This window comes from Rhinolophus sinicus, chromosome 12 (genome assembly GCF_057876585.1).
Source record: "Rhinolophus sinicus isolate RSI-liver-muscle chromosome 12, RSI-T2T, whole genome shotgun sequence".
NCBI lineage: Eukaryota > Metazoa > Chordata > Mammalia > Chiroptera > Rhinolophidae > Rhinolophus > Rhinolophus sinicus.
The window spans coordinates 16,432,110-16,456,273 of record NC_142512.1 but is presented as its reverse complement, the minus strand read 5'-3'; the positions used below and the strand labels follow the sequence as shown (position 1 = coordinate 16,456,273).

Below are 24,164 nucleotides of genomic sequence, written 5' to 3'. Positions count from 1 at the left end.
AGGCCCTGAGGTCTGACTGCGTGTGATCAACTCAGGCCCCGCGTCCTACGAGCGGAGTGTGGGCCTGGGCAGGTTACCCCATCTGTGTGCTGTAGCTCCTCCACTGCTGCCCCAGGTTGTCGTGAGGATGGAATGAGGTGGCATACTCCTAGAGTGACCCTAGGCGTGTCCCTTTTCCTCACCAAGTCTCAGTTTACCTATTACAAGGAAGCAATAGACTCATTGCTTTAAATCAGTAAATGTCTTTTTAAATGATATATTCTTGGTGTAGTTGGGTGTGGTCAGGGGGCATGTGTTAGTTCAACCTCCTGGAAAGCAAAACAGAAAATACATATATAAAGTTTTAAAACATGCTTATACCCTATGAATAGGAATCTAACCCAAGGGAAAAAATCAAATTGTGGACAAAGATTTATATTGAAAAAATATTTACTTTTGTGTGTTTTTATGCTCTTGAAAAACTGAAAACATAAATGCCCAGCATTTGGGGAACAGGAAGTATTTACATTGTGTCCATTCAAAACACTCTTACGTCATCGTTAAAAGGGATGATGAAGAACATTTCATTATGTTGAAAATGCTTATAATCTAATTTGAAGTGAATAAAGCAGATACAAAATTACATACCATATTGTATGATCTCAGCGTTAATAAAAATATACACAACCGTAGGAAAACAGTTGAGATGGAAATGTAACAGCAGTTATCTTTGGTGAATTTATAGGATTATATTTTCCTCTTTATTGTTTTCAGTATTTTCCAAATATTTTCAAATGGGCATGTACCACTTATATAACAATAATTGTTAAAAGAGCTGAGTGTTAAAAATGGTAAATAAAATGAGAGGGTAGAACTTGACGTCTGAGTTCCCACCTGGCTTTTACCGATCGCTGACTGTAAAGGGCTAGGACTGTTCACAAGGTCTGAGAGGCGACAGCAGAAACCCAAATTCTCAAGACCCGCCTGCCTCAGTGACAAGCAGCAGCAGGTCCAGTGTCTGGACTCAGCAATTCACCACCCATGCGGCTCCCAAGTGCATCCGCGCAGACTTCCCTGGAGGTCAGCTGCCTTTCTGAAGTCTTTCTGAAATTTCCCAAGTGCTCCAGAACCTTCGATGCCTTCCAACCTTCAGCTGGAAGTGAAGCAGTGACCCTGTCCCTGCCACACCACGGAGTGTTGGTGTGCCCCTACCCACTTGGGTCGAGTGGGTTTTCCACCCAAGAAGATAAGCTCTTTCTGCCACTTTAGGCAAGGGGCTGGTTGGAGCAGGAAAACAGGCTGAGCTGCTGTCATCAGTGTAGACCCCTCTGCTCTCTACTCATCTGGACTTTGGGGACCCCATTCACTGGCTTTGTCAGACCACACATGCCCAATTGCTGGGACACGCAGGTCCCTCTGGCAAGTCCATTTGTCCTGAGGGTGGAGAGCCTGGAACACTTCGTTGGAGAACCGTTTCTCAGGAGGTCAGCCGGGATGAGGCCACCTGGAGAGATGAAAGGGGCTCCTGATGAGCCGCCCCATGTGGAAGTAAGGGCCCTGTCTGCACTCAGCTCAGCGGGGGAGGGAGCCCTTACAGGCCGCAGTGTCTGGGTGTAGCCGGCAACTTGTCCGGGCCTGTCCAGGACCTGCACGAGCCAGCCACGTGCCTGCCCAGTTAGAAACGAGAGAAAGACAGGAATCAGAAGCTGAAAGACCAAGACGGCCAGACAGCCTTACAGAGAGGCAGGGAGACCGAGAGACAGACTGAGATGCAGTGCTGCCCTGCAGGGAGACAGACCATCACCAAGAGGGAACGCCAGGGAGGAGACCAGCACCTAGAACACGCTGCTCCTGGCTGCGATCAGGGAAGCGCATATTACAGGAGCCTGACTGCCACTTTACACCTACTAAATTAGCGCACATTAACACAATGATAACATCTCCTGCTGCCCAGGTTGTGGTAAAACCAGCTTAAACACACTGCCAGTAGTCCTGGAAATTAGCACAGTGTTTGTTTTGAGGACGAAATTGGGCAATACAGCCCCAGGGCTATGAAAACGTTCAACTCTTTTGACGTGGTAATTCCACTCCTGGGAAAAGAGAAATAATTCAACAGAAAAATGACAGGTTTATACACAAAAGATGACGAGTGCAGTGCTGTCCGTTAGGTCCAACATGCTACAGGATGGCACCAGGAATAGGGAACGTGAAGACTCAATAACAACATATCCTTATGGTATGTGCAAATAAGCAGGAAAAAAAACTGTCCGAAAATTAATAATTACGTAAAACAGCCGCCTGGATGCCCGAGGAGCCCCACCCTCGTGGGTGAACAGCGATCCTTGCCTCCCGCTGGCCAGACAGACACGTCTGTCTTCCCCAGGGTCCTGCCCGCCGCTCCCTGTCTGGAGCTCTCTAACCAAGAAGGCTAATCCGCAGACCTCAGACTGGTGGGGAGACAGTCTCAGCCAAGCCTTCCCACCTGGCCAGCTCACTCTGGTGGCCCCAGGGGGTCTGGAGGATGCCGGCTGTGTCACTGCCATGTCACGCCTCAAGGAGCCGAACCAGAACAGATATGGTAGAAGTGGGTTCTCATTTAAGAAAAAGAATAAAGTGGTGTTTCTGGCTCTGAAGTGTCTTGCTATTTGCAAGCACAGCAATCTGTTTAAGCCAACTCAGGTCTGGACTTCCATCTGGAGTGTCTCGGGGTGAAGGCAATTTAGCACAGACTGATGAAAAGAGAAGGAGGAATCGTGGGGTCACCCCGCCCGGCTTGCCCCGGCACCCGGAGGCACTGCTCTGACTCTGAACTTGAATCATCCAGTTCTGTCTTCCCCTCACTCCGAGTGGCCATCCCAGAAGCCAGCAACGAGTGAGAACCCAGTAAATCATGGATGAATGACGAGGAGGAGCAGGGGAAAAGGCCACGTAGTACAGGAATGAGCACGTGTCACCAAACAATCCTGTCTTTATTCAAAGCCGGTCTGGCTTTCCGTATGTGCCCCCAATGATGCTCCAGATAAGCCACGTCCCTTGTGCCTGCCCTGCTTACTGCCAGGTGAGGCCCCGCCTTACAGAGGCTGAGAACATTCACTGACCATGCCAGTGTCCAGACAAACCTAATCTTGTTCATTCGGTCCATGAATAGTTACTGAACGCAAAGAGGCTTTCTACATAGTTCCTGCCCTTGATGCGCTTTCAGTCTCATGGAAGAGACACGGGAAAACAAGAAAGAATAATTTAAGAAGCAATCATGTGGGTGCTGTGAAAAGAAGTTTCAGAGGTGGGGAATGAGAACACCCAGGAAGTGGGCTCAGGGTGGGGTGGAGGTGGAAATGGAGCACAGCCATGAGGACAGGCAGGATTTTACCTGTCAGAAGGCACATCAGAGGGCCAGAGGCAAGTGCGAAAGTCCACCGTGGTCTCTCCCAGCTTCTCACCTGTGACCTAGCCAATGACCTTGGCTTAGTGACAATCTTGCCCAGACTGATGCAGAAACTGCAATGGTGGTCTCAGCCTGAATCCAAACTGCTGAGGTCCTGAAATTCATCTTGACCATTCGTTCATGCATTCCTTCATTTGCTTGTACCACAAACATTTACTGCACGCCTGCTCTGTGCTGGGTACCGTGATAGGTTTTGGGGGATATAGTGACAAACAAATCAAGGTCCTTGCCCTTCCAGTGGGGAAAACAGACAATAAACAAGTGATCAATAAAATAAATTCACACTAGAGAAATATAAAATAAGGGTTGGGGGATTAGAGTGACGAAGGTAGGGGAGAAGGAGGAGGTATTTAATCAGTAGAATCAATATCTGATTTAACATCTAAATGATGTGAAGAGGCAAACTATTAAAAAATCTGGGGAAGAGCATTCTAGGCAGCACACATGGAAAGTGCAAAGGCCCTGGGGCAGGAATAAACGTGGCATATTTAAGGATTAGCATGAAGGCCAATAAGGTGGAAAAGGACTCAGGGGTGAGGAAGGGGTGGTAGGAGCTGAGAGCAGAGAGGCAGTAGGGAGCCAGGCTTGCTCATGATGCTGGCTCCTGGGCTCCAGGGAATTACAGCACGCTTTGCGTCACAGCCAGGCTCCTGCCTTGAGTTAAAGGTCTCGGGACTGGATCTGGGCCCTGCACACTAATATGCTTGACTGGGTGCTGGTACATGCCACAGCCTCACCCAAAGTGCCCTCTGGGTCAGACGAGGACAATGGACAAATGACCCCTGGTGTGCCATCCTTACAGCTTTTGTTTCACCCACTCCCGTTCCTATGCTCTCCTCCTCCCGTTCTTGCAGGGAGTGCTGTTGGAGTTCCAGCATAGCTTGCAAGTGTCACGGGAAGTGTGCTGTGCAGGAGTGAGCACGAGCAGGATGCGGCTGGAGCAGAGTGCCGAGAGGGGCCTTGTGGTAGATGATGCCAGAGAACTGAAAGCCAGGCTAAGCATAGTGGAGAGAGGAGCAGGAGATGGGAAACGCTTGAGGAAGGGAGGAAAGGGTGACATGGTGGAGAAATGTAATTTTGGTGACATTTTGGAGATGGATCAGAAGAGAGGAACGGAGACCAGGCAGAGAGATAGTAAGATTTTGAACTAGGGCAATGCCCATGGGTTAGTTGCAAGTGGCCAAGCAGATGGACCCACTGGACCGACTTGTATCGGGATGGGGGTGGTAATTGTGAGAAAGAAGTCAAAGATAACCGTGATTTCTGCCAGGCAAGTGGGCAGACATTTCACTGAGGAACAGCAGGTGGAGGTGTGAGTCATGGTGGGGCGGAGGGGACAGGAGGCAGATGAGCCAGTTTGGGACACTGAATAGACGAATCTAGGCCATCAAGGAAAAGCGTCCAGGCCATGAACACCTGGTGTCTGCTGCTCAGGAGAGAGGTCTGGGTGGGACGGACAGCAGCATGCAGGCAGCAGCTGGCACTGTGAAATGCTGGGGTAGGGTGAGCAAAATGAGCAAAGAAGGCTGGGGCAAGAATTCTGGGGCCCACGGACATTTGCCGGGTTTGGGGTCGGCGGGGGTAGGACGTAGTGAAAGGAGACTGGGCCAGAGTGCAGGCTCATGGACCACCCATGGAGGAAAGATGTCGAGAAGAGGATGGTTCCCAGTGTCAAATGCTACAGAAGGGTCAGGGAGGATGGGGCTGAGAAGAAGCAGGAAGAGACAGTGGGAAGGACAGATTTGGTGCAGCTGGGCTGCAAGGGGAGGGAAAGATTCTCAGGCTGGGGAACTTTAAGCAATGCGGGCAGACAGCTCTTTGAGGAAGCCTGGGAGAGGATAAGATGAACCACAGCTTAGGGATGCTGTGGTGTGAGGAAAAGGGAGTCCGGTTTGGGAATAGGGGACATTTTTGTTGATTTAGGCAAGGGAGCAAGGCTTCTTTCCTCTTCTTGCCCCGCTCAAACCTCAGGTTTCCTGGGACTGGCCCTCCTCTCCAACAGGCATCTCTTCCCAAGTGGTTGTCCGGCCTCCATCTGTCCTTGCTCAGGGAGACGGTGCTCCCCACTGGGTGGCAGGCAGGCAGCCTAGTTCATCATGGGACTAGCTCAACTATTAGAAAAGCTTTCCTTGGAGATACAACGCAGATATGGCAGTGTTGGGATTTCAATGGGGCTGGGCTTTCTGTTTGTCTGTAGATCTTATAATACATTTCAAAAATTCTTCCTCCTATTGAGCCCCTGTGCATCTCCTTGTAGACTTTTACCCTTTGATTCTAGTTCTGCTCTTGAGGCTTCCTCTGACCGACAGCCCTTCAAATAGCAGACGGAAGCCGTGCTCACCTTATCTTTCTGACATGGGCTTGAATGTCCCCTGCTCCTCTGATGGTCTCCAGGATTTCTCCTGAACACACTGCACCTTCACTATCCTTTGAAATAGATACACTACTAGACTAATAGACACCTATTCCTCTTGGACCCACAGAACCTAGTGGGTAAGAGCACAAGTGGTTAAGAGCCAGCCTGGGTTTGCATCCTGGCTCCGCTTCCTCCTAGCTGGTACCCTGAGTGAGTCACTTAACTTCTCTCTGCCCCCGAGACCCCACCTACCTCATCTAGCTGTGAAGAATGCATGAGTTAGAAAGTATAGAGTGCTTCGAAGAGTGTCAAGGGGAGAGTGAGTGCTCAATGCATGTTCACTGCTCTCAGGTATCAAAGCTCCTTTTGGAGGGGACTATGAAACACAAGAGTCCTCCCTAAATCAATGTGGGCAGGTCACCTGAAGATGCTTTGATTTTCCAAGATGAACATGTGGGCCCAATCCTGAATCATAGGACCTTGGTCTGAGAAAAACAAGACACCTGAAGCATCCACCCCCCACCCCCCTCCCCAGGGTGTTTTGGAAGTCCAGGGAGAAGAATCCAATCTGGGGATGGAGAATGGAAAGTGGCTGCAGCAAAGCCATCTGGAGAGCGCCTCTCTCATAGAAGCTGTCACTCCTGCAGGCCAAGGAGCCGGGTTTTCTGTTAACTGTCACCTCAGGCCTGACTTCAGGCGTCTGCCTTGCTTGGCACTCCCCTAGGTTTCTGCTCATCCAAGGATCAGCCTTTGCAGCCGTGCAGGGATTGCCTGACCCCTGCTGTCCACTCCCTGTCATGGCACAAACTTAAAGGTGGTCACTGACTGGCTGTGGGGGGGTTGGCTGTAGTAGGAAGAGACCTCAGATATACACTTTTTTCCACTTTTTTGGACAGTGACTCCCAACATTAATATATTGGGGTGGGGGGCGGGGGGGTCGTGAGGCCCAGAGAACTGAATTCACTTATCTGAGGTCTAATTTCTCAGTCCCTGGGAAGAAATGTGTTGTCTTGTCACAGGAGGGGAAAAAGGAAACAAAGGAAGTCTATCTCTAGGCTGTCCCTGGCCCAACGATATGCTAAGACTATTGGTCTTAACCACATTCGGAGAGAAGCCCCACCCCCAAATGTCAGCAGAGCCCGGGTATCAGCATACAGTTACCTTGGCAGAGCCATTTGAAGACCTTCATAGGTTTTAGACATCCTCATCTTTGGAGAGCCTGACCCCTATCATAGCATGAATATTACCACTTGTCCAATTGGCACTTACTAATTTCAATTTTGTTTTTCTCTTTTTGTAATTTGAAGGCTTCAACCTTTTTTATAGGCCTTTAAAAAGTTCCTAGTTCCTACGTTTATAGCCTATTGTGCCTAATGGATGAAGCGGGCTTGGGTCTGGTAAAGGAATCGGATCAATGAAGACACACTAAACAGCAATTTCACTACGTAAACCCTCTTTCCTTGGGGGAATGTGTTCAGGCCACTGCCAACTAAACGCATGTTTCCGGGGCGGAAATCTTTGCTATCCTGATGGACCGGTGGGGGCAGTGCCACTAGAGGACTGTGTGATTGACAAGCTGTTCTCACTCTGGGCTTTAGTTTCCGCATTAAGTAAAACAAAGGGATTAGACTAGATTGATGATTTTCAAAGATTTTATTTTAACACTAGGGCACTTTTACCAATGAAATGTCACTATCAGGCGATATGAGCTCTCCGATGGACAATGCTCTGATCAGCCCTCTGAATCAAACAGATAAGAAGGTAAGTTTGTGAAGACATCTAGGAGAATCCCCCCCTAGGTGTCTGTAAAGATATAGAGGTTTCCTGCAGAGAAGGGCAGGCTTCACGACCCCTGAAATTCCCAAGGCTTTGATCAGACCTCAGCTCTAAAGAACAGCACAGCATTTTCCAAACCCCTTTGACAGTGGTGCACAGTGAAAAAATAAATAAATAAAGCTTACGTCAAGCTGGAATACACATGTTCTGAAATAGTGTTCATGAAACATACCTTTATACTGTAAAAGAAAATACTGTCCCATACTTGGGATGGATCAGGGACATTTAGAGAATATAATCTACAAACCTCTTCTTAAGAATCAACTATATTTCTGATAAAATGCTTAAGCAATTTTCTGATGCATTTTCATGGGAATAAGACCTCTGTGAACCCAGCTGTCTTATGAACTCAGCTAATGTCAACTTTGGGGGGCACCCAACAGCCTTCAGTTGTCTTTCAATAAATCTAATAATCCATAACCAGCACTTTTCCCCTTGTATCCAGTCTAACAGTGGTTATCTAACCATTGTCTTTTCCTATTCAATATCCGTACTAACAGATACTTGTTGAATTGTCCCGGTAGAAGTCTATGCCCTTGCTATGAGATTGTAATAAAAACAGTGTTGACAGTGGGTTATAACTAAATGGCCTGAAGCTTTTCCCTTCCTTTCCTCCATTCATTCCTTAAGGGTGTGATGCACTCTGATATTTTCTGTTCTACTCTGTTTTTTAACAATGCTGACTGTGACCCACTAAATTGATTTCATCAGTCTTTAATGGTTTTGACTGGAAGCTTAAAAACCATCAGACTAGCACTCCTGGAACTATCTTTTGAAACTTAAAAAAAAAAAAAAAGAAAACTTTAAAAAGGGAGGGAGGCACTAACTTTGAGACTATGTTTGCAACGCAAACGAGAATTTGTATTCAGAATATTGAAAGGACGCATAAACATCAAAAAGAAAAAGACAAGAAAAAAGAAAAATGAGCAAAGAATAAGAACAGGCAATCTCAGAAAACGAAGGTAATAAGCATCTAGGAGGGTGCCCGACGCACTGGTAGACAGGAAAAGGAAGAGAATGGAGTTATTAAAACTGAAGAACTTAGAGGAGGAACCCCAGAGACCTGAAACTCATATGTCAGAGAAGGGGTGTCGTCAGCCAGCCGGTACTAGTGTTCTGAAGTGGGCGACAGGAGAGCCAGTTCTTCAAATATCAGAAAATTGCAGGTGGATTCAGCTGCTGCCAGGTGAAGTGCTGCCGGCGGGAGGCTCCCGAGGCAGGAATCCCAGAAAGCAGACAGGAAGGTCCGCCCCTCCGGCCCAGATGGCGCCCTCTAGTGCCCCTTATTGGCAGAGAGCAATGTGGGCGGGGGGGGGGGGGGGGCACAGAAATGCGGTTTGTGGAGTCCCAGCATCAGCCACAAAGTGGAATATAGAAGCAGGATTTGGAGTCAAGGGACAAACACAACTGCCACAGCCCATTATATTGGCTAACGAACTTCCACACAAGAAAAAAAAAGTTGTTTCTAACACAATGCAACTATGCTTCGCAGAAAGAAAGATGTTATTACCATCTCCCCCCAAAGGGGACACAAAGTCCCAACAATCATTGTATCCCCTCTCCGGGAGACAGTTACACTATCCATCTCTGGTCTACAATTCCATTTTCAGTCACAGATACACCTGACTATTCTGTTATCTAAAGATCAAATTGTAAAGTTAATGTCCAATGAAACATATTCATTAAAGAGGCAGCTTCCTGCCAGGGTGGAGTAACAGGGATTGAATTTACCATTCTGTTTGAGATAACTGAAAACAAACAAACAAACAAACAAACAAAAACTACTGGATCGTATTTGACAGATTAAAGATTAGTGAATTTAAAAGACATAGCAATAGACATTATCCAGTGAAATACAGAGAAAACAAGAGACTAAAAAGAAAAGAATAGAATCAATGAACTGTGGGACAGCATTAAATGGCCTAATGTACTTTTAATTGGAATCCATGAGGATAGTGTGGCAGAAAAAATATTTCAAGAAATAAGAGCCAATTTCTAAACTTGATTAAAACTATAAAACCACAGATCCAAAAAACACAATGAACCCCAAGTACAAGAAACATGAGGAAAACTACATAAAGGCACCTCATAATCCAATTGCTTAAAACTAATGATAATGAAGACACATTAAAAGTCATAGAGAAGTCTTTGTACAGAGGAACAAAGACTAGCAGGACAGAGCAAGGTTTTTAGTTGAAAATAATGCAAATCAGAATGCAGTGAAATAACACTATTAAAGAAAAAGAAAATAAGAATTCTTTACCCAGGAAAAACATATATAAAAAAAGAGGGCAAAATCTAGACTTTTTTGGACATACGAAAATGGAAAGAATTCATCGCCAGCAAACCTCCACTAGAAAAAAATGATTAAAGAAGTCCCTTAAGTAGAAGGAAAATGCTACTAGACGGAAGTCTGGATCTACATAAAGATATGAAGAGCACCAAAATGCTAACTATGCGAGGAAATGTAAAGAGTTTTTAAAAGTTGTTATTTAAATTTCTTTAAAAGCTAATCAACTGTTTAAAGCAAATATGTTACCAGTGTACTGTGGGGTTTATAACATACATACAAGTAAAATGTATCACAATAATAGCAAAAAGGCCAGGAAAAATGGAAGTACACTGTTGTAAGGTTCTTACACTATACATCAAGTGAAGGTAGACTATGATAAGTTAAAAATGTATACTATAAATCCTAATGAGACTACTAATATAAAATGAAAGAGTAACAGCCAACAAAGGAGATGAAATGGAATAATTAAAAATACTAACACAAAAGGAAAAAGGAAAAAAGGGGACCAATGACCAGAGAGAACAAACAGAAAACAAACAGCTAGATGGTAGATTTAAATCCAACCATATCAATAATTGCAGAAAATATAAATTGTCAAAACATTCCCATATTAGCAGAAATTATTAAATTGGATTAAAAAAAAGACACCAACTATATGATACAATAGATCCATTCTAGATCTAAAGATACAAATAGGTTGAAAGTAAAAGGGTAGAACAAGGTGCACCATCTTAACAATAATCCAAAGAAAGCTGGGGCAGCTATGTTAACATCAAATAAAATAGATTTCGCAGCAAAGAGTATTATCAGAGCTAAAGAAGGTAATTTATTAATGATAAAGAGGCCAATTTATCAAGCAGACATGATGATGCTAAAGGTTTATGCATCTAATAACAGAGCTTCAAAATACAGAGGGTACCAAATAAATGTATACACATTTTAAGAAAAACTGTATTGACAATAGTTTAGTGGTTACTAGAGGGTAAGGGGGGTGGAGGGTGGGAGATGAGGGTAAGGGGGATCAAATATATGGTGATGGAAGGAGAACTGACTCTGGGTGGTGAACACACAATGGGATTTATAGATGATGTAATACAGAATTGTACACCTGAAATCTATGTAAAATTTTACTAACAATTGTCACCCCAATAAATTTAAAAAAAACAAAAAACAAAAACAAACAAAAAAAGAAAAACTGTATTAAAATCACGCTGATGGTAACCACTTTGAGCACCTCTTGTAATTGCAGAAGTCAATTGTGACTAGTAGTCATCTTTTGTTATTGCTATATATTGAGTATTATCATTTTAACAGTTTTTTTTTTTTTTGCTTTCTTAAAATGTGTATACATTTTTTTGGCATCCTCTGTAGTAATGAGATGTTTTTGGAGCCTCACAGGAATCAGTGCTCTAAACAATTGCATATAAAAGTTATTTCTTTCTTCCTTTTCTATTAAGTATTATCTACTATGCTAACTGTAAATTGAACTTAAGGGCACTATACATACCTTTCTTGGGCTATTAAAAGAAACCATCCTGGGAGGCAGTAAATAGTGGTTGCAAGAACCTTTGCTCTTGGTAAGTTACTTTTGGCTTCTATGGACTTCAGTTTTTCCATCTGTATCATGAAGATCAACTGTTTTGAAAGAAAAAGTTTTAAGCTGTGAATTCTTTCTCTAGCCTAATAGCATGTGGAACCCATATAAGCGTGCGGAACTCTGCAGAAGCTGGGTATCCGGGGCTGGGGTAGTCGTACTAGCCGTACTGGGATGGAAGCAACAGCGAGGATGCAGCACCAGGAATCCTGGAAGGTCTACGTGAGGACTTGAGCCTAAACCTCACTGGTTGGGCTCTTAATTCTCCCCATGGCTTGTGTGATCTGGGGAAATGTCACGCAGCAGCCTGCCCGTCTGTTCCCTCGTGCCTATCCCTAAAGAAAGAAGAGTCTGTGAGACGGATCCTTTCAGGGACTTTGCTTCACCTTTGTGCTTACACATTATGCCTCCCTGTTTGGCCCCAAAGGATGGCTGGCTAGCCAATAACGGGTAAGACTCCTCACGGGAGGAATGACCTAAGCCAGGCACAGTCGCATAGGGACCATCAGGAAAACTCACGGGGTTGATAGAGGTGGGCACAGCCCCCCACCATCCCCCGGCTAAGGAGAGCTTCTGCCTCTATGGCTATATTCCTTCCCACAACCTGCTTGGGAAGTGATTCTAGATGTGATAACATCAGTTCTCCATCTCAGCAAGTTTCAGCATAAAGGATTTGTCCCCTGGGGAGGTACAAACAACAATTACTAATACATCACAGGACTTTGGGCAGGCAAGGGTGATTGGTTTGAACCAGCTTCCTGGTATGATGTATGAGACTCACAGACCTAGAAAAAACAATGCTACTTCCTTGTATGTGCATCAATAAAAGCCACAAGGCGGCCCGATTCGGGGCTCTCAGTCCTTTGAGGCTGTGAGACCCTTGGCCCCTGTTTCAAAACTTTCTTGATTTCTGTTTCTTTCTTAACCCTTCGCGGCCCCTTCTCGTTCTCTCACTGCCTGTGTTGCGCTGGATGCGACAGGGAAAGATTATCCTATTAACAGCATTCTTTCTTTCCAAGTATTTTCAATACAACTGGCAACAAATATATGTGATGCATTTTGTAAGCTGCCCTCAGCTTACATATAAATGAGCGGATGGATTATGAAGAAAATGACAGGTGCTGACTTGTACTTATTTTTCAACCTAACCCGACTGGCAACAACGGAAGGCACACCACAGCTGTTTCTTAGCTCAACAAATCCAAGGGATAAGCAGGTGGGGCCATTACGGGCGTTCGTGGCTGGCAATGGAGGCACAGCATCATTGTTTGCTCTTTATTGTGCACGTGTATATGGCATCATATCCCATGTCACAGATACAGCAGCACCAAGCTCCTTTGGAGCTTCCAGAAGCAGACAGTGTGGGGAGGGTGCTGACACACAGTATGAGCAGCAGACACTTATAACATGCAGCAGGTACATTAAAAGTTATGACAGATACAAGCTTCTTTAACACGTGATCATTTTAACGCTGTAGGATCTGATGTGTAAAACAGTGTGTACAGCAAATATCTTGTCACATCCTTTTTTTGGACACTTTCTTGCTCTGTGTATTCCTTTTTGGATTTCAGTTTTGAAACAGGGATAAATGAAATTGTACTGGGCAAAATCCTTCTTCTGAATCAAGGATAACAAAAAGAAGCTACCAGAATCTTATATCCTTCAAAACCATCTAGACACCCAGTGTTTGGCTTTTTCACAGTAACCCGCCAACCAGTCTTACAGGTACGAAGAAGGGGGATCGAAGTAGTAAATGCAGAAAAGTCTAGAAGGATATATTCCAAGTTGCTGACATTATTTCCAGAGGATGGAAATGGAATGATGACAAGTTACTAAATTTTTCTTTACACACCTTTGAATTATTTCATTTGTGACATTAAGCACATACCACTTTTGTAATAAAGACAACAATGAACATTGTCAAAGAAAAGCAACGACTTTGTTCATTTAAAAAACACTGGTGAAGAGAGAGTTTGTATATAATGCACACGGTCTATTATGTTAAAAAGAATTAGTAAGCTCACCAAAGACCCAAATTCCAAAGTCTAATTATTAGTTTCTAGCGGAAGTTTTATGAGGTGGAACCATGAAGGTAGCCTCTGGGGTTCTGTAACGTTCATTCCGCTGGCCTGAGCCCCTATTGTACTGGGCAACCCAGTGCACTCTCTCCTGTAATTAAATGAAGAAATGTGGGTATGGACTTAGCACAGCGCCTGGAAACAGCAAGCACTCTACCTCACAATGAGGTCCCACAGAATCAAGGTCATTTACATGCCGCTAGATGGGACTGGTTTCCTCCTGGGGTAAATATCACACAAATTATTGAAAACAGAGATGTAAGGTCTCCTCAAAAAGCAACACATTCCTCTCCTCTGAGAGCTCCTGTCCTGACATTTGACAGAGGTTGCTACCTCTAAACCTGGCCCATAGCATAATCCTGCTATTACTAGTGGGGTGTTCCCCCCAATGGACCATGCTTCAGCTTTCTAAGCTGCTAGAAGCTTCAAGGTTTTCAGCCTTGGTACTACTGACATTTTGGACCCAGTGATTCCTTGTTGTCAGGGGCTGGGTAGGGGATAACCTATGCATTGTAGGATGTTTAGCGGCATCTCTGGCCTCTACCCACTAGATGCCAGTAGCATCCAACACCTACAGTTGTGACAAAAATATCTTCAGACATTGCCAAGTGTCCGCTGCAAGGCAAAACTGCCCCCAGTTGAGAACCACTGTCATAGATCAGTTCAGTCGTTCTTCAGCCATCCCATAAGAACCTAGGGCTAGGACACACATTAATATCCATGCACCCCCGCCCCCCCAAAAAAACACCCCAAAACTTGAACTTTCGAACCTTTGTTTTGAGACCTTCTTCCCAGGAGCAGTGAAAAGTTTACTGTGAAAGTCAAGTTCTCTGAAACATCTAACATTTTAGTGCAAACTTTCTCACGTATTGGTGGCTACCAGATGACTACAGGCAAAGAAACATTAGGTAGGTCAAGCCAGGCCCTGTGGGGATGAGACGGAGGGAAGATGTGTTCAGCCAGCTGGTCTCCCTCAAGGACAAGATCTCAAATTCATTTATGCAGCACAGAATGAGTGAGACAGATTGGCAGATGGTAGTCCCTCAGTCCCATGGCTTTAAATATCATCTATGTATTGATGGCCCCACATTTTCATTTCCAATCCTCACCTCTCTCACAGTAGTCAGTTTCTTGCATTGAACTGCCACTCAGTGTCTCTATTTGGGTATTGTACAGGCATCTCAAACTCAGCATGGTCAAAACAACTGATTTTCCTTCCGAAACCTGGTCTCCTCCTAGTGTTTCTTATAAATGGCCATACCACCACCATATACCAAACTGCTCAAGCCAAAACTCAGAAGTCATCCTTGATTCTTCTATTCCTCTTTCCCTCACCTCCATATTCATTGGTCATGTCAGCTCTGCCTCTAAACCCATCCCTAATCTGCCTTCTTTTCTCTAGCTCCACTTCTACAACTCCAATATGAGCCACTGTCATTTCTTACGAGACCATGGCGTTCGATTCCTAACTAGCTCTCGTTTCCTCCCTTGGCCCCTCCATCAGGGTTTCTCAATCTCAAACTATTGACATTTTGGGCTAAGTAATTGTTTGGTGTGTGTGTGGCGGGGAGAGGGGGGTGTGCTGTCTTGTGAACTATAAGATGTTTAGCAGCATGCCTAGTCTCCAACTACCAGATGCCAGTCACAAACCTTCCTCCCACCCCGCCACCAAGTTGTGACAAGCAAAAATGTCTCTAGACATTGCCAGGGGGCAAAACCACCCATAGTGGAGAACCATGGTCCTACATCCTACACACAGAAGCCAGGATATTTTGAGAACATAAATTGCATCATGTCACTCCCCAGCGGAAAACCTTCCAATGTCTTTCCATTGACCTTAGAATAAAACCCAAGCCCCTTACCGTGGCTTACAACATGTCTCTGAACTGGCCCCTGCCTACTTCTCTCACATCCTCTCTCCCATACCATGCTGTCCCTCACTAAGCTCCAGCCACACTGATCTTCTTTCTTTTCTTGAACATTCCAAGCTTGCTCCCATCCACTCTTTGCACGTGCTGTTCCCTCTGCCTAGAATGCACTCTTCCTAGATCTTTGCATGGCCCACTCTTGACTCACACAAATCTCAGCTCAAATGATACTTCGTCAGCAAGGCTATCCCTGATCACCCTACCCAAAGAAACTCCTTACCTCCATTCTCTATCCCATTACTCATTTATTTCCTTTATAGTGTTAATCAGAATAGAAAACTGTCATTTTGTCATTTGTTGTCTGCCTCTTCACCGGAGTGTAAGCTCCTCAAGAGCCGGGCTCTGTCTCCCTTGTTCACTGCCATAGCCCAAGTGCTAGAATAGCATCTGGGATAGAGTAGGTACTCAATAAATATTCCTCCGTTCCAGCTCCTCAAATTTTAGGTCAAGTTTCCCCTTTAAGATTATTCTTGATTGTTGATGTTGTTGACTTTCATTTTTAACTACACTTGACCTATTTTAAAAAGTGTGTGGCTGGGGGTACCATGTACAGAGCTTAGTATAAAGAAAATGCTCATTTTGAAACATAAACAAAGGCCAATTAATTAATTAATGAAAGTCTGTTCCTTGCCCCTCAAGTTTTTAGCAGCCGTATAGTTATTCCACTGGTTATCATTTCAGTTTGCTCCCTGTGCCTAGGTTTGAAGCAGTGGTTGTTCAGGGATTATGAATCTCAAACTCACCTGGCTGAGGTTCAAACAGCCTCTGTGTCCATCAACTCAATGTATACAGTATCATGGGCCTGAAAACCTTTTGCGCTGGCTTCAAGTTACAATAGCTGCCTGGATCAGAGGTAGGATGGTCCAAGGTGCAGCATGGTCAATAAATGTTGGCTGAGTCCGGATACAGTAGCTTGGCTGCTGCTTACATGGATTTATGGGGCTGTTTCCATGAAATCAAAGATGGTTGGTTCACCTGGCAGCTGGGTGGCTGCAAACTGGAGGCAATTCCGTCCTGGTTGAGGGCCATGGCTTTTCATGACCCCTCGGAAGCATTTCATCTGGCCATTTTTACATTCTGGCTGGCTGCCGGCTTGTCCGGCCGGCTCGGGCTCGCCACGCGATGCACAGATGTCTCTACCCGCCGGGACGAGGCCCTGACGTGGCGGGAGGACGTTTCCGTGCGCTGCGAGGAGATTTCCACGTGCTGGGAGGACACCTCCAGGACGTGAGGGAACCGCTTCCCAGAGGCGGACAGGGAAGGCCCTTCACTGCGGCGCTGGGAGGTCTCCACCTGCCGGGAGGACGTGCGCACCTGCCGGGAGGAAGTCTCCACGCGGTGGGACGAGGTCTCCACGCGGTGGGACGAGGTCTCCACGCGGTGGGTCGACGTCTCTTTGTAGCGAGTGGTCTTCACCTGGGGCGAAGCAGGCTTCCCCCGAAGGGGTGAGGCCATTCTACCGGTGTAACGGGGCCAAATAGGCCTCGGGAGCCCCCACAGCCCAATGTACCACGCTGTCTAGCCTCTGGGTTACGTCACAGGGTAAGGGATGACGTCACAATGGCGTGTTATGTCATCGCGGACACAAGGGTGGAGGAAAGTGCCCCGACACGACGACGTGAAGGCACAGGAGTTCCATGGAGACTGGACTCTCCCTTCCAAAGGCGGGGCCCTGCTCACAAGCGCTCCTTTGGCCACAGCATCTCGTCCTCGCGCGCCCGGAGCCTGCGAGGGCGGGGCCGGGACTGAACCCGGGCAGGCCAGAGATGGGCGGAGCCTCCTGCCGCCTCGCCAGGCTGTGCCCGCCCCCGCATCCCACACTGCCCTGCGACAGGAAGGCGGAGCCGCGGTTTCCGGAACTTCCTCCGCCGCTCCGACCGTTGCTGTGTCGGGCAGGTGGCGTTTTAGCGTCTTTGCTTGTGATGGCCGCAGCTGTCGCTATGGAGACAGGTCAGTAGCTCTCTGAGCCGCGAGTTTTCGCGAAGAGAACTGTCTCGGGCCCAGACATCTCCTCCGGCTTCCCCGGGCTCCTTGCAGGCCTAGCTCCTGGCGGGGTAAGAGTTCGGACCCGGAGGCGCGAGGGCTCTTCTAGCGTCTGGAAAGGCGAAGGTAGTTTGGCCTTTTGAGAGTCAGATTTGTTCGCAGACCTTTTTTTCCTCACTTGCTAATCAAAATACCGATCCCACGGGCTTTCTGGCCTGGGCAAGACTAACCGAGAGGAGTTCAATCTTAAACTGTCTCTATTTGTTTTCTGCCCCTCAAATGAACTGCAGAAGTTTGAAATACGTCGACACGCTTGTATATTCCTCTGCCACTGACGCTTCTCACAAATGCACACACTCCGTGATCTTGCAACAACTCCATCTCTTTTTCGGCTTGGATTCTAAACGTTTTCCTGATTGATTTAGCATTCACTTAGCTTTTGCTTAATCACGTAATAGTTGTCGTAACGCATTATTAAGTAGAGGAAGGCACAGTTATTACCACTTACCGCAGTGATCACTGTTAAAATCCCTACATAGTGGCTCACAAGAGAGAAATATCCTGCCTCCTGTGTTTCTTGTTTTCTTTGATGCCATCTCATTAACTGTAGAGAAACTTCTAACTTACTCTTTCCTTATAATCAGGGCTTTGCTTTTCTTCGCCTTCTAAGAAAGGTTTATGTCCTCCCACACCCAGGTTAGGGAAAACGATCACCTGTCCTTTATGTAGAAATGTATCTCAGCATTGGTCAGGTTTCTTTCCGGTTTTCTTTCTACTAATCAGTATTATATACAATGACCTCCATTTGGGATGATTCTTGCTATCTTCTCTCCTAGATGATGCTGGAAATCGACTTCGGTTTCAGTTGGAGTTGGAATTTGTGCAGTGTTTAGCCAACCCAAATTACCTTAATTGTAAGTTGTTGAGCACCTCATTGAATTGAGTAGCTGTTAATGATTTCTGACGGAACAGTTGCAATTCGTAATAGTGTCTACTTTTATACATTCTCAATTGAATGGAATTACTGCTACACTTATACTGGTGTGTGTGTGTGTGTGTGTATATATATATATATATATATATATATATATATATATATATATATATATTACATATATGTGTGTGTATATATGTGTGTGTGTATATATATATATTCGAGCCAAATTGGACTTGTTTTTTGAATTTAGTGTGTGGATGGCGGGGATGTTAAATACGTGAATTCTTTATGTTAGGAGTCACAAATCAGTAGTCCAAGGATTGGTTTGCTCTATAGATGTATTTTTTTTTTTATGCCTTTCAGTTCTTGCCCAGAGAGGTTACTTCAAAGATAAAGCTTTCGTTAATTATCTTAAGTACTTGCTTTACTGGAAAGAACCAGAATATGCCAAGTATCTAAAGTAAGTTTAATTTTTATAGTCCTAAATATGTATATACCTTATTATACTCCAAAACACTGCTATTTAACGGACTTCTAGTTTCACACTGGAAAAAATATATTTTGAATGTCTCCACTTCTTTTAGTTGCCACCGCCTTACAAGACACACTCATCTCTAACTTGAATTACTGCAGTAATCTACTCACTGGTTAGCTCTACTTCTACTGTTACCTTCCCCCCTCCACACCTAAACAAAGGAAAATAATTTCATACACAGAAGCCATACTGATCTCTTAAACATGTAAATCACAACATGTTATTTTCTTGCTTAGACTCTTTCAATGATTTCCCATTGCATGCAGAATAAAGTCTAGTCTCTTAAGCTAAAGTTCTATATGACATGGCTTTTTTATCTGACGTTATCTTGTACCATTCACCCCTTCTCACTGGTTTTCTGACCCCAAGGAATCCAAATTCTATAAATGAAAGGAGATAGCCATGGGCTGAAAATTAAAGAATGTAGAAAGAAGTAATTGTAAGAAGGTTTTGTGCAGAAGGTAGCCTTATCTGTGTCTTAATAGCTACTATTCTTTTTTTAGGGCCTCCTAAGTGCCAAGTACTGTACTAATTTAAAACACACACACACACACACACACACACATATGCACAATTCAGGTTGTGCAACAGATGCTGTCATTTTAAGGGGTACTAAATTGCAAGAAGCATGTTAATCACAAACCTGCTTTTAATGGTAAAAAATAATCTTTGAATTATTTGAACCTCTGCTTTAACTAGCTGGTCAGAAAGCAGTAGTGAAACTTTTTGTCTTTTTTTTTTCTACACAAGCACAAGTTTGAAAGGAAAATGTTTCATACTTGTACTGTGTCCTGGTCAATTTTCTGATCTGTGTGTAATAGCTGAGTCACAAAGCCCACATCCTCCTACTGCCTGCAGGACCCTTTGTACCTTCTTTATAAACAACCACTTATTATCTAGAGAAAAGACTTTTTTATTAGATTGCAACATGTATGTATGTAGACTTAGAGACAGCATTGGACACTGAGTCTTTAGTCTTAGATACCATCAAGTTCACACACAGCACTGCTGAGATGATCGTCTACACTGTGGTTAGGTTTCCAGTGAGCACATACTGCTCTGTTCAGGGACAGCCAATTCCATTGTTAGTTAAATGCTACAAAGTTCTTTATGTTGTGATATAATATACCTCCATGTAGTTTCAACCCGTGTTCCCAGTTTTGTCCCTGAATCTAGAACCAGTCCATGCCCTATGGAGACAATGGCCCTTCAGATATTTAAATTCAAGAAAGGCTGCAGACTAACTTCTGTGGCATATCATTCAGTCTGTACAAAGTTTTTATTTTAATAATTGCCAGCATTTAGAGATTGCAGAGTTTCATATAATAATCCAGATTTCTAGCTACTGTTTGAAATCTGGAAAAGCTGGTAACTCCAGGTCTTTCTTGCAAATCAAGAAATGGCTAGAGCTGAGAGGAGCAACTGACTTTTCTAGACACTTTCCACCATTTGACCTGCTTCACTAACAGCCAGTATCTGCATTACAATGTCTCTTAACATTTCTTTTTCTCAACTACCTTCAGTCCTTTCTCATCTGCCCTCCTTTGGATATTTTGCAATTGTGCCTTATGTTATTCAGCCAAGAACTAAACACAGGCCTTCAGATGTAAGGGTAGTGGACCAAATAGCATTTTTTTCTTCATACAGACATTACACTTCTATTAGTTCAACTTAAGTTTACATTACCTTTTTTTGGGGGTGGGTGGGAGGCAAAGATTCACATTGTTGACTTGCTGGGAGCTTTATGTGAACTAAAATTTTTCAGTTATTTCCATTAATACTATTGAGTTCGCCATTTATTTGTTCACTTTTTAAAAATCTAAATGCAGAACTTTCTTTTTGTACTTCATATTGTTAATTCTATAATTGTAGCCTATCAAAATATTTATAATTTCTTATGTGTCATTTAATGTATTCTGAGCATTGCCTTCTATAAGTTTGATAAATGATCACTGTATCTAAATTCCTATTATTGACTAAATGCTACTTGAGACCATTCTCTTGGTTGTCACATTATTTTACAAATGAAGAAACTAAACCTTAGAGAAGTTAAGTACCTTGTTCAAGGCTACCCAGCTGGTGCGTGGAAGAGCTGGTATTCAGACCCTTTTTAATTACCAGTGCCCTCATGAAAAGGAGATAGCCAGGGTAGGTGTGAGTAGGGCATTCCAGGCTCAGCTACCAACAATTACAAGTAACCGTGAATCTTTGGAGTGGAGATAGCAAACCTGTAATGTGGTATTGGGCCCTGCTATTCAATGAGGTCCTTAATGCTGGTGTCACTTGGGAGCTTGTTAGAAATGCAGAGCTCAGGCCCCACCCCAGACCTACTAAATCAGAATCTGCATTTTAAGAAGTGAGTCATATGCGTATTAAAATTTGAGAAGCACTGCTGTAGTCATTGTTTTCCAAACTTTAGTCACTTGTACAATTTTGGCTCTGTACTTCCTGTGTGGTTTAATGTTGTTTAATTGACTCATTTAAATTTTGTCTTTTCTATATGAAATAATTTCACTTACAAAACAGCTTGGAAAAATAGTAAAGAGAATTCCCGTATATTCTTCACTCAGATAATTCTAAATGTTAACATCTTATATAACCATAGTACAATGATCAAAATCAGAACATTAACATTACTGTCTAACTTTATTATCTAACCTCATTAACAGACCTCATTCAAATTTTGCCAGCTGTCTTACTAATATTCTGTTTGGTACAGTATCAAGTTTAGGCTTATATGCTGCATTTTGTCATGTCTTCTTAGTCTCCGTTGATCTGAGTTCCTCAGTCTTTTTTTTTTCCTATGACTATGACACAGAAGTGATCTTGTATCCTTCTAGGGTACATCAGGAGTAATAGGAAGTCAGTTTACCCACCTCTGATGTTAATTTTGATCATTTGGTTGAGGTGGTAGCTGCATTTTCTCCATATCAGGTTACTATTTTTTTCTTTTGTATTGAATAAGTATCTTATGAGGAAATACTTTGAATCTATGTAAATATCTTGTTTTATTATAATTTTTACCCACTAATTTTAGCATCTATTGAAGATACTTGCCTTAAAGAATTTTAATGGTGACTTTCCAATTACATCATTCTTTCTATATTTATTAGTTGGAATTCAGTTGTAAGGAACATTCCCTCGTTCCTGATTTATTTATTCATTTAAAAACTTGTTTCAGTATGGACTCTTGGATTCTTATTTTTATTTTGTGGATTATAATTTTGTATTTTCTTGCTCTAGTGATTCCAGATAATGGCCATTCGGGGCCCCTTCAAATTGGCTCCTGACTACTTTAAAGATACCTTCATCATAATTTTTTGAGCACTTTTTTTGGACACTACATAATATTCCAGACTCATCTTGTACTTTCCCTGCCTTAGCCCTGGAATCATACATTTCTCCAAGGTATCCTGGAAAACGTGATTTAAAATCCACGATCTGGGCACTAAGTGTGCTCATTGGTACCAGTCTCATTGCTTCTAGGCCCTCTCAGCACACAAAGTTAGGAATTCTCTGTGTGTGTGTGTGTATTTCTGTATCTGTCTATATATTAAAAGACGTAAGTTCATACTGATATTTTCAATTCCAGCTCAATAACTGGGTTCATTCTCGCCTTCCCCTTTATCTGTCTCTTTGTCTAATAGCCAGAGATTTGGCTCTCTTTATCCATAGTACATATACTTACATATTTGTTCAATCTTAGAGAATACATAAAGTAATTTTAGAATTGGTATGTCCCCATGGAAATCTAGAGTACAATATTTGTGCATAGTTCTTTCTGAAATTGACTTTTAGAATACAAATTGTCTTTTTATCCTTGATGATGGAAAACCAATAGTTATCAATTAAACACTTAACTACTAAAATTAAAATGTTCATGTTCCTCATCTTGGAAACCACCAGAACAGAATAGCATGTTGACTCCGCTTACCAGTTACTGTGTGGCCTTGGGCAAGGTACTTAATATTTCAGAACTTAACTTTTCTCACTTTTGACAATTTTGCTTAATGCTGACTTTTGATCATTAGCTTCCTTGCCTAAGCAGGAAAAAACAAACTTTGTACTACCCAAGTGTTCTAAGTTGATGTTATTGAGGTGGTAGGGTATAAGATCATCTTTGAGTAACTGACAGAGCTTGGCGTTATTGACTTAAATTACGTTGATCATTAACTTATAAACTTAAACCCAGGTACCCTCAGTGTTTACACATGTTAGAACTGCTCCAATATGAACACTTCCGCAAGGAGCTGGTGAATGCTCAGTGTGCGAAATTTATTGATGAGCAGCAAATTCTGCACTGGCAGCACTATTCTCGGAAGCGGATGCGCCTTCAGCAAGCCCTGGCAGAGCAGCAACAGCAAAATAACACATCAGGAAAATGAAAGCTGGATCCAGACCAGGCTCTTAAGACATGTATATATTGCTTTTGTACAGTGAAGACAAAGACTTCTGCCTACCTTTATTGTGGCAGCACCTAAAACCTCTAGTGTACTATTTAATCCAACTAACTTTTTATTGTTAATAGATTACTGCTGTTGAACCAAAACCATTTCTGCTTTGATTTACCTGTGGATTTTTAAGTTATTATTAGTATTTAACACATTCAATTGAATAGGAACAGCAATGTTAGGTTCTTTAGATCTGTTTAAAGAGGCAGTGGGGATGGGACAAGGGACAGGATTGGGCCACCAAATATCCCTAACTCAGCCTAATGTTCCTGGTGTACAGTAGGGCCTAGGGCAAGTCCATGGGGAACCTTACTGTCCCTCAGATCAGCTACCCTACCCCTCTTATCTACAGAACGAGAGGAATGGAGTCAGTGACCTCTCTAAATGAGAGCACAAGACCTGCATAAAGTTTCTTAAATTCTGCAGGAGAGGAGAACATACCTATATCACTATTTGCATTGCAAGAGAGCTTTATGGAAGAATCATTGGTATGTGGCTGACCTAGTGATGGCAGGACGATTGGTTGTTAACTACTAATTGGACTCTTGACCTTAGACTAGAACAACGATGAGGAGCCTCAAATACTTGTGCTTATTTGGGGAAGCTAACATTTTATTTGGCAGGTTCCACAAGCCAGGCACTGCGTTAAGTGTTCAGTTGCCTTCTCATTTTATTCTCAGAATAATCCTTGTTCTTACAGGAGGAAACTGAGGTTTAGAAAGGTGAAGTAACTTGCCTATGGTTACACA

The 24,164-nt window shown here is 43.6% G+C and overlaps 3 protein-coding genes across 3 annotated transcripts in view; 2 read left to right on the top strand and 1 right to left on the bottom strand.

Annotated features, from left to right (window-relative positions):
• Nucleotides 1–411: 411 nt before the first annotated feature.
• On the bottom strand, nt 412–17,287 carry C12H17orf100 (chromosome 12 C17orf100 homolog). The gene is made up of 3 exons (XM_074320310.2): nt 16,253–17,287; nt 11,417–11,544; nt 412–1,646 (listed from the first exon to the last, which is right to left on the bottom strand). The coding sequence occupies exon 1, from the start codon at nt 16,962–16,964 to the stop codon at nt 16,566–16,568; it is 399 nt and encodes a 132-aa protein (XP_074176411.2). The 5' UTR covers nt 16,965–17,287; the 3' UTR covers nt 412–1,646; nt 11,417–11,544; nt 16,253–16,565.
• MED31 (mediator complex subunit 31) lies at nt 17,261–23,516 on the top strand. The gene is made up of 4 exons (XM_019743809.3): nt 17,261–17,459; nt 18,329–18,406; nt 18,793–18,889; nt 23,157–23,516. The coding sequence occupies exons 1-4, from the start codon at nt 17,276–17,278 to the stop codon at nt 23,347–23,349; spliced, it is 552 nt and encodes a 183-aa protein (XP_019599368.3). The 5' UTR covers nt 17,261–17,275; the 3' UTR covers nt 23,350–23,516.
• The window catches only part of KIAA0753 (KIAA0753 ortholog), a 65,528-nt gene continuing 59,706 nt past the window's right edge, over nt 18,343–24,164 (top strand). Inside the window, exon 1 of the mRNA XM_088801988.1 lies at nt 18,343–18,406. The gene's annotated coding sequence lies outside the window, so the exon portion shown is untranslated. The remainder of the gene's footprint in view (nt 18,407–24,164) is intronic.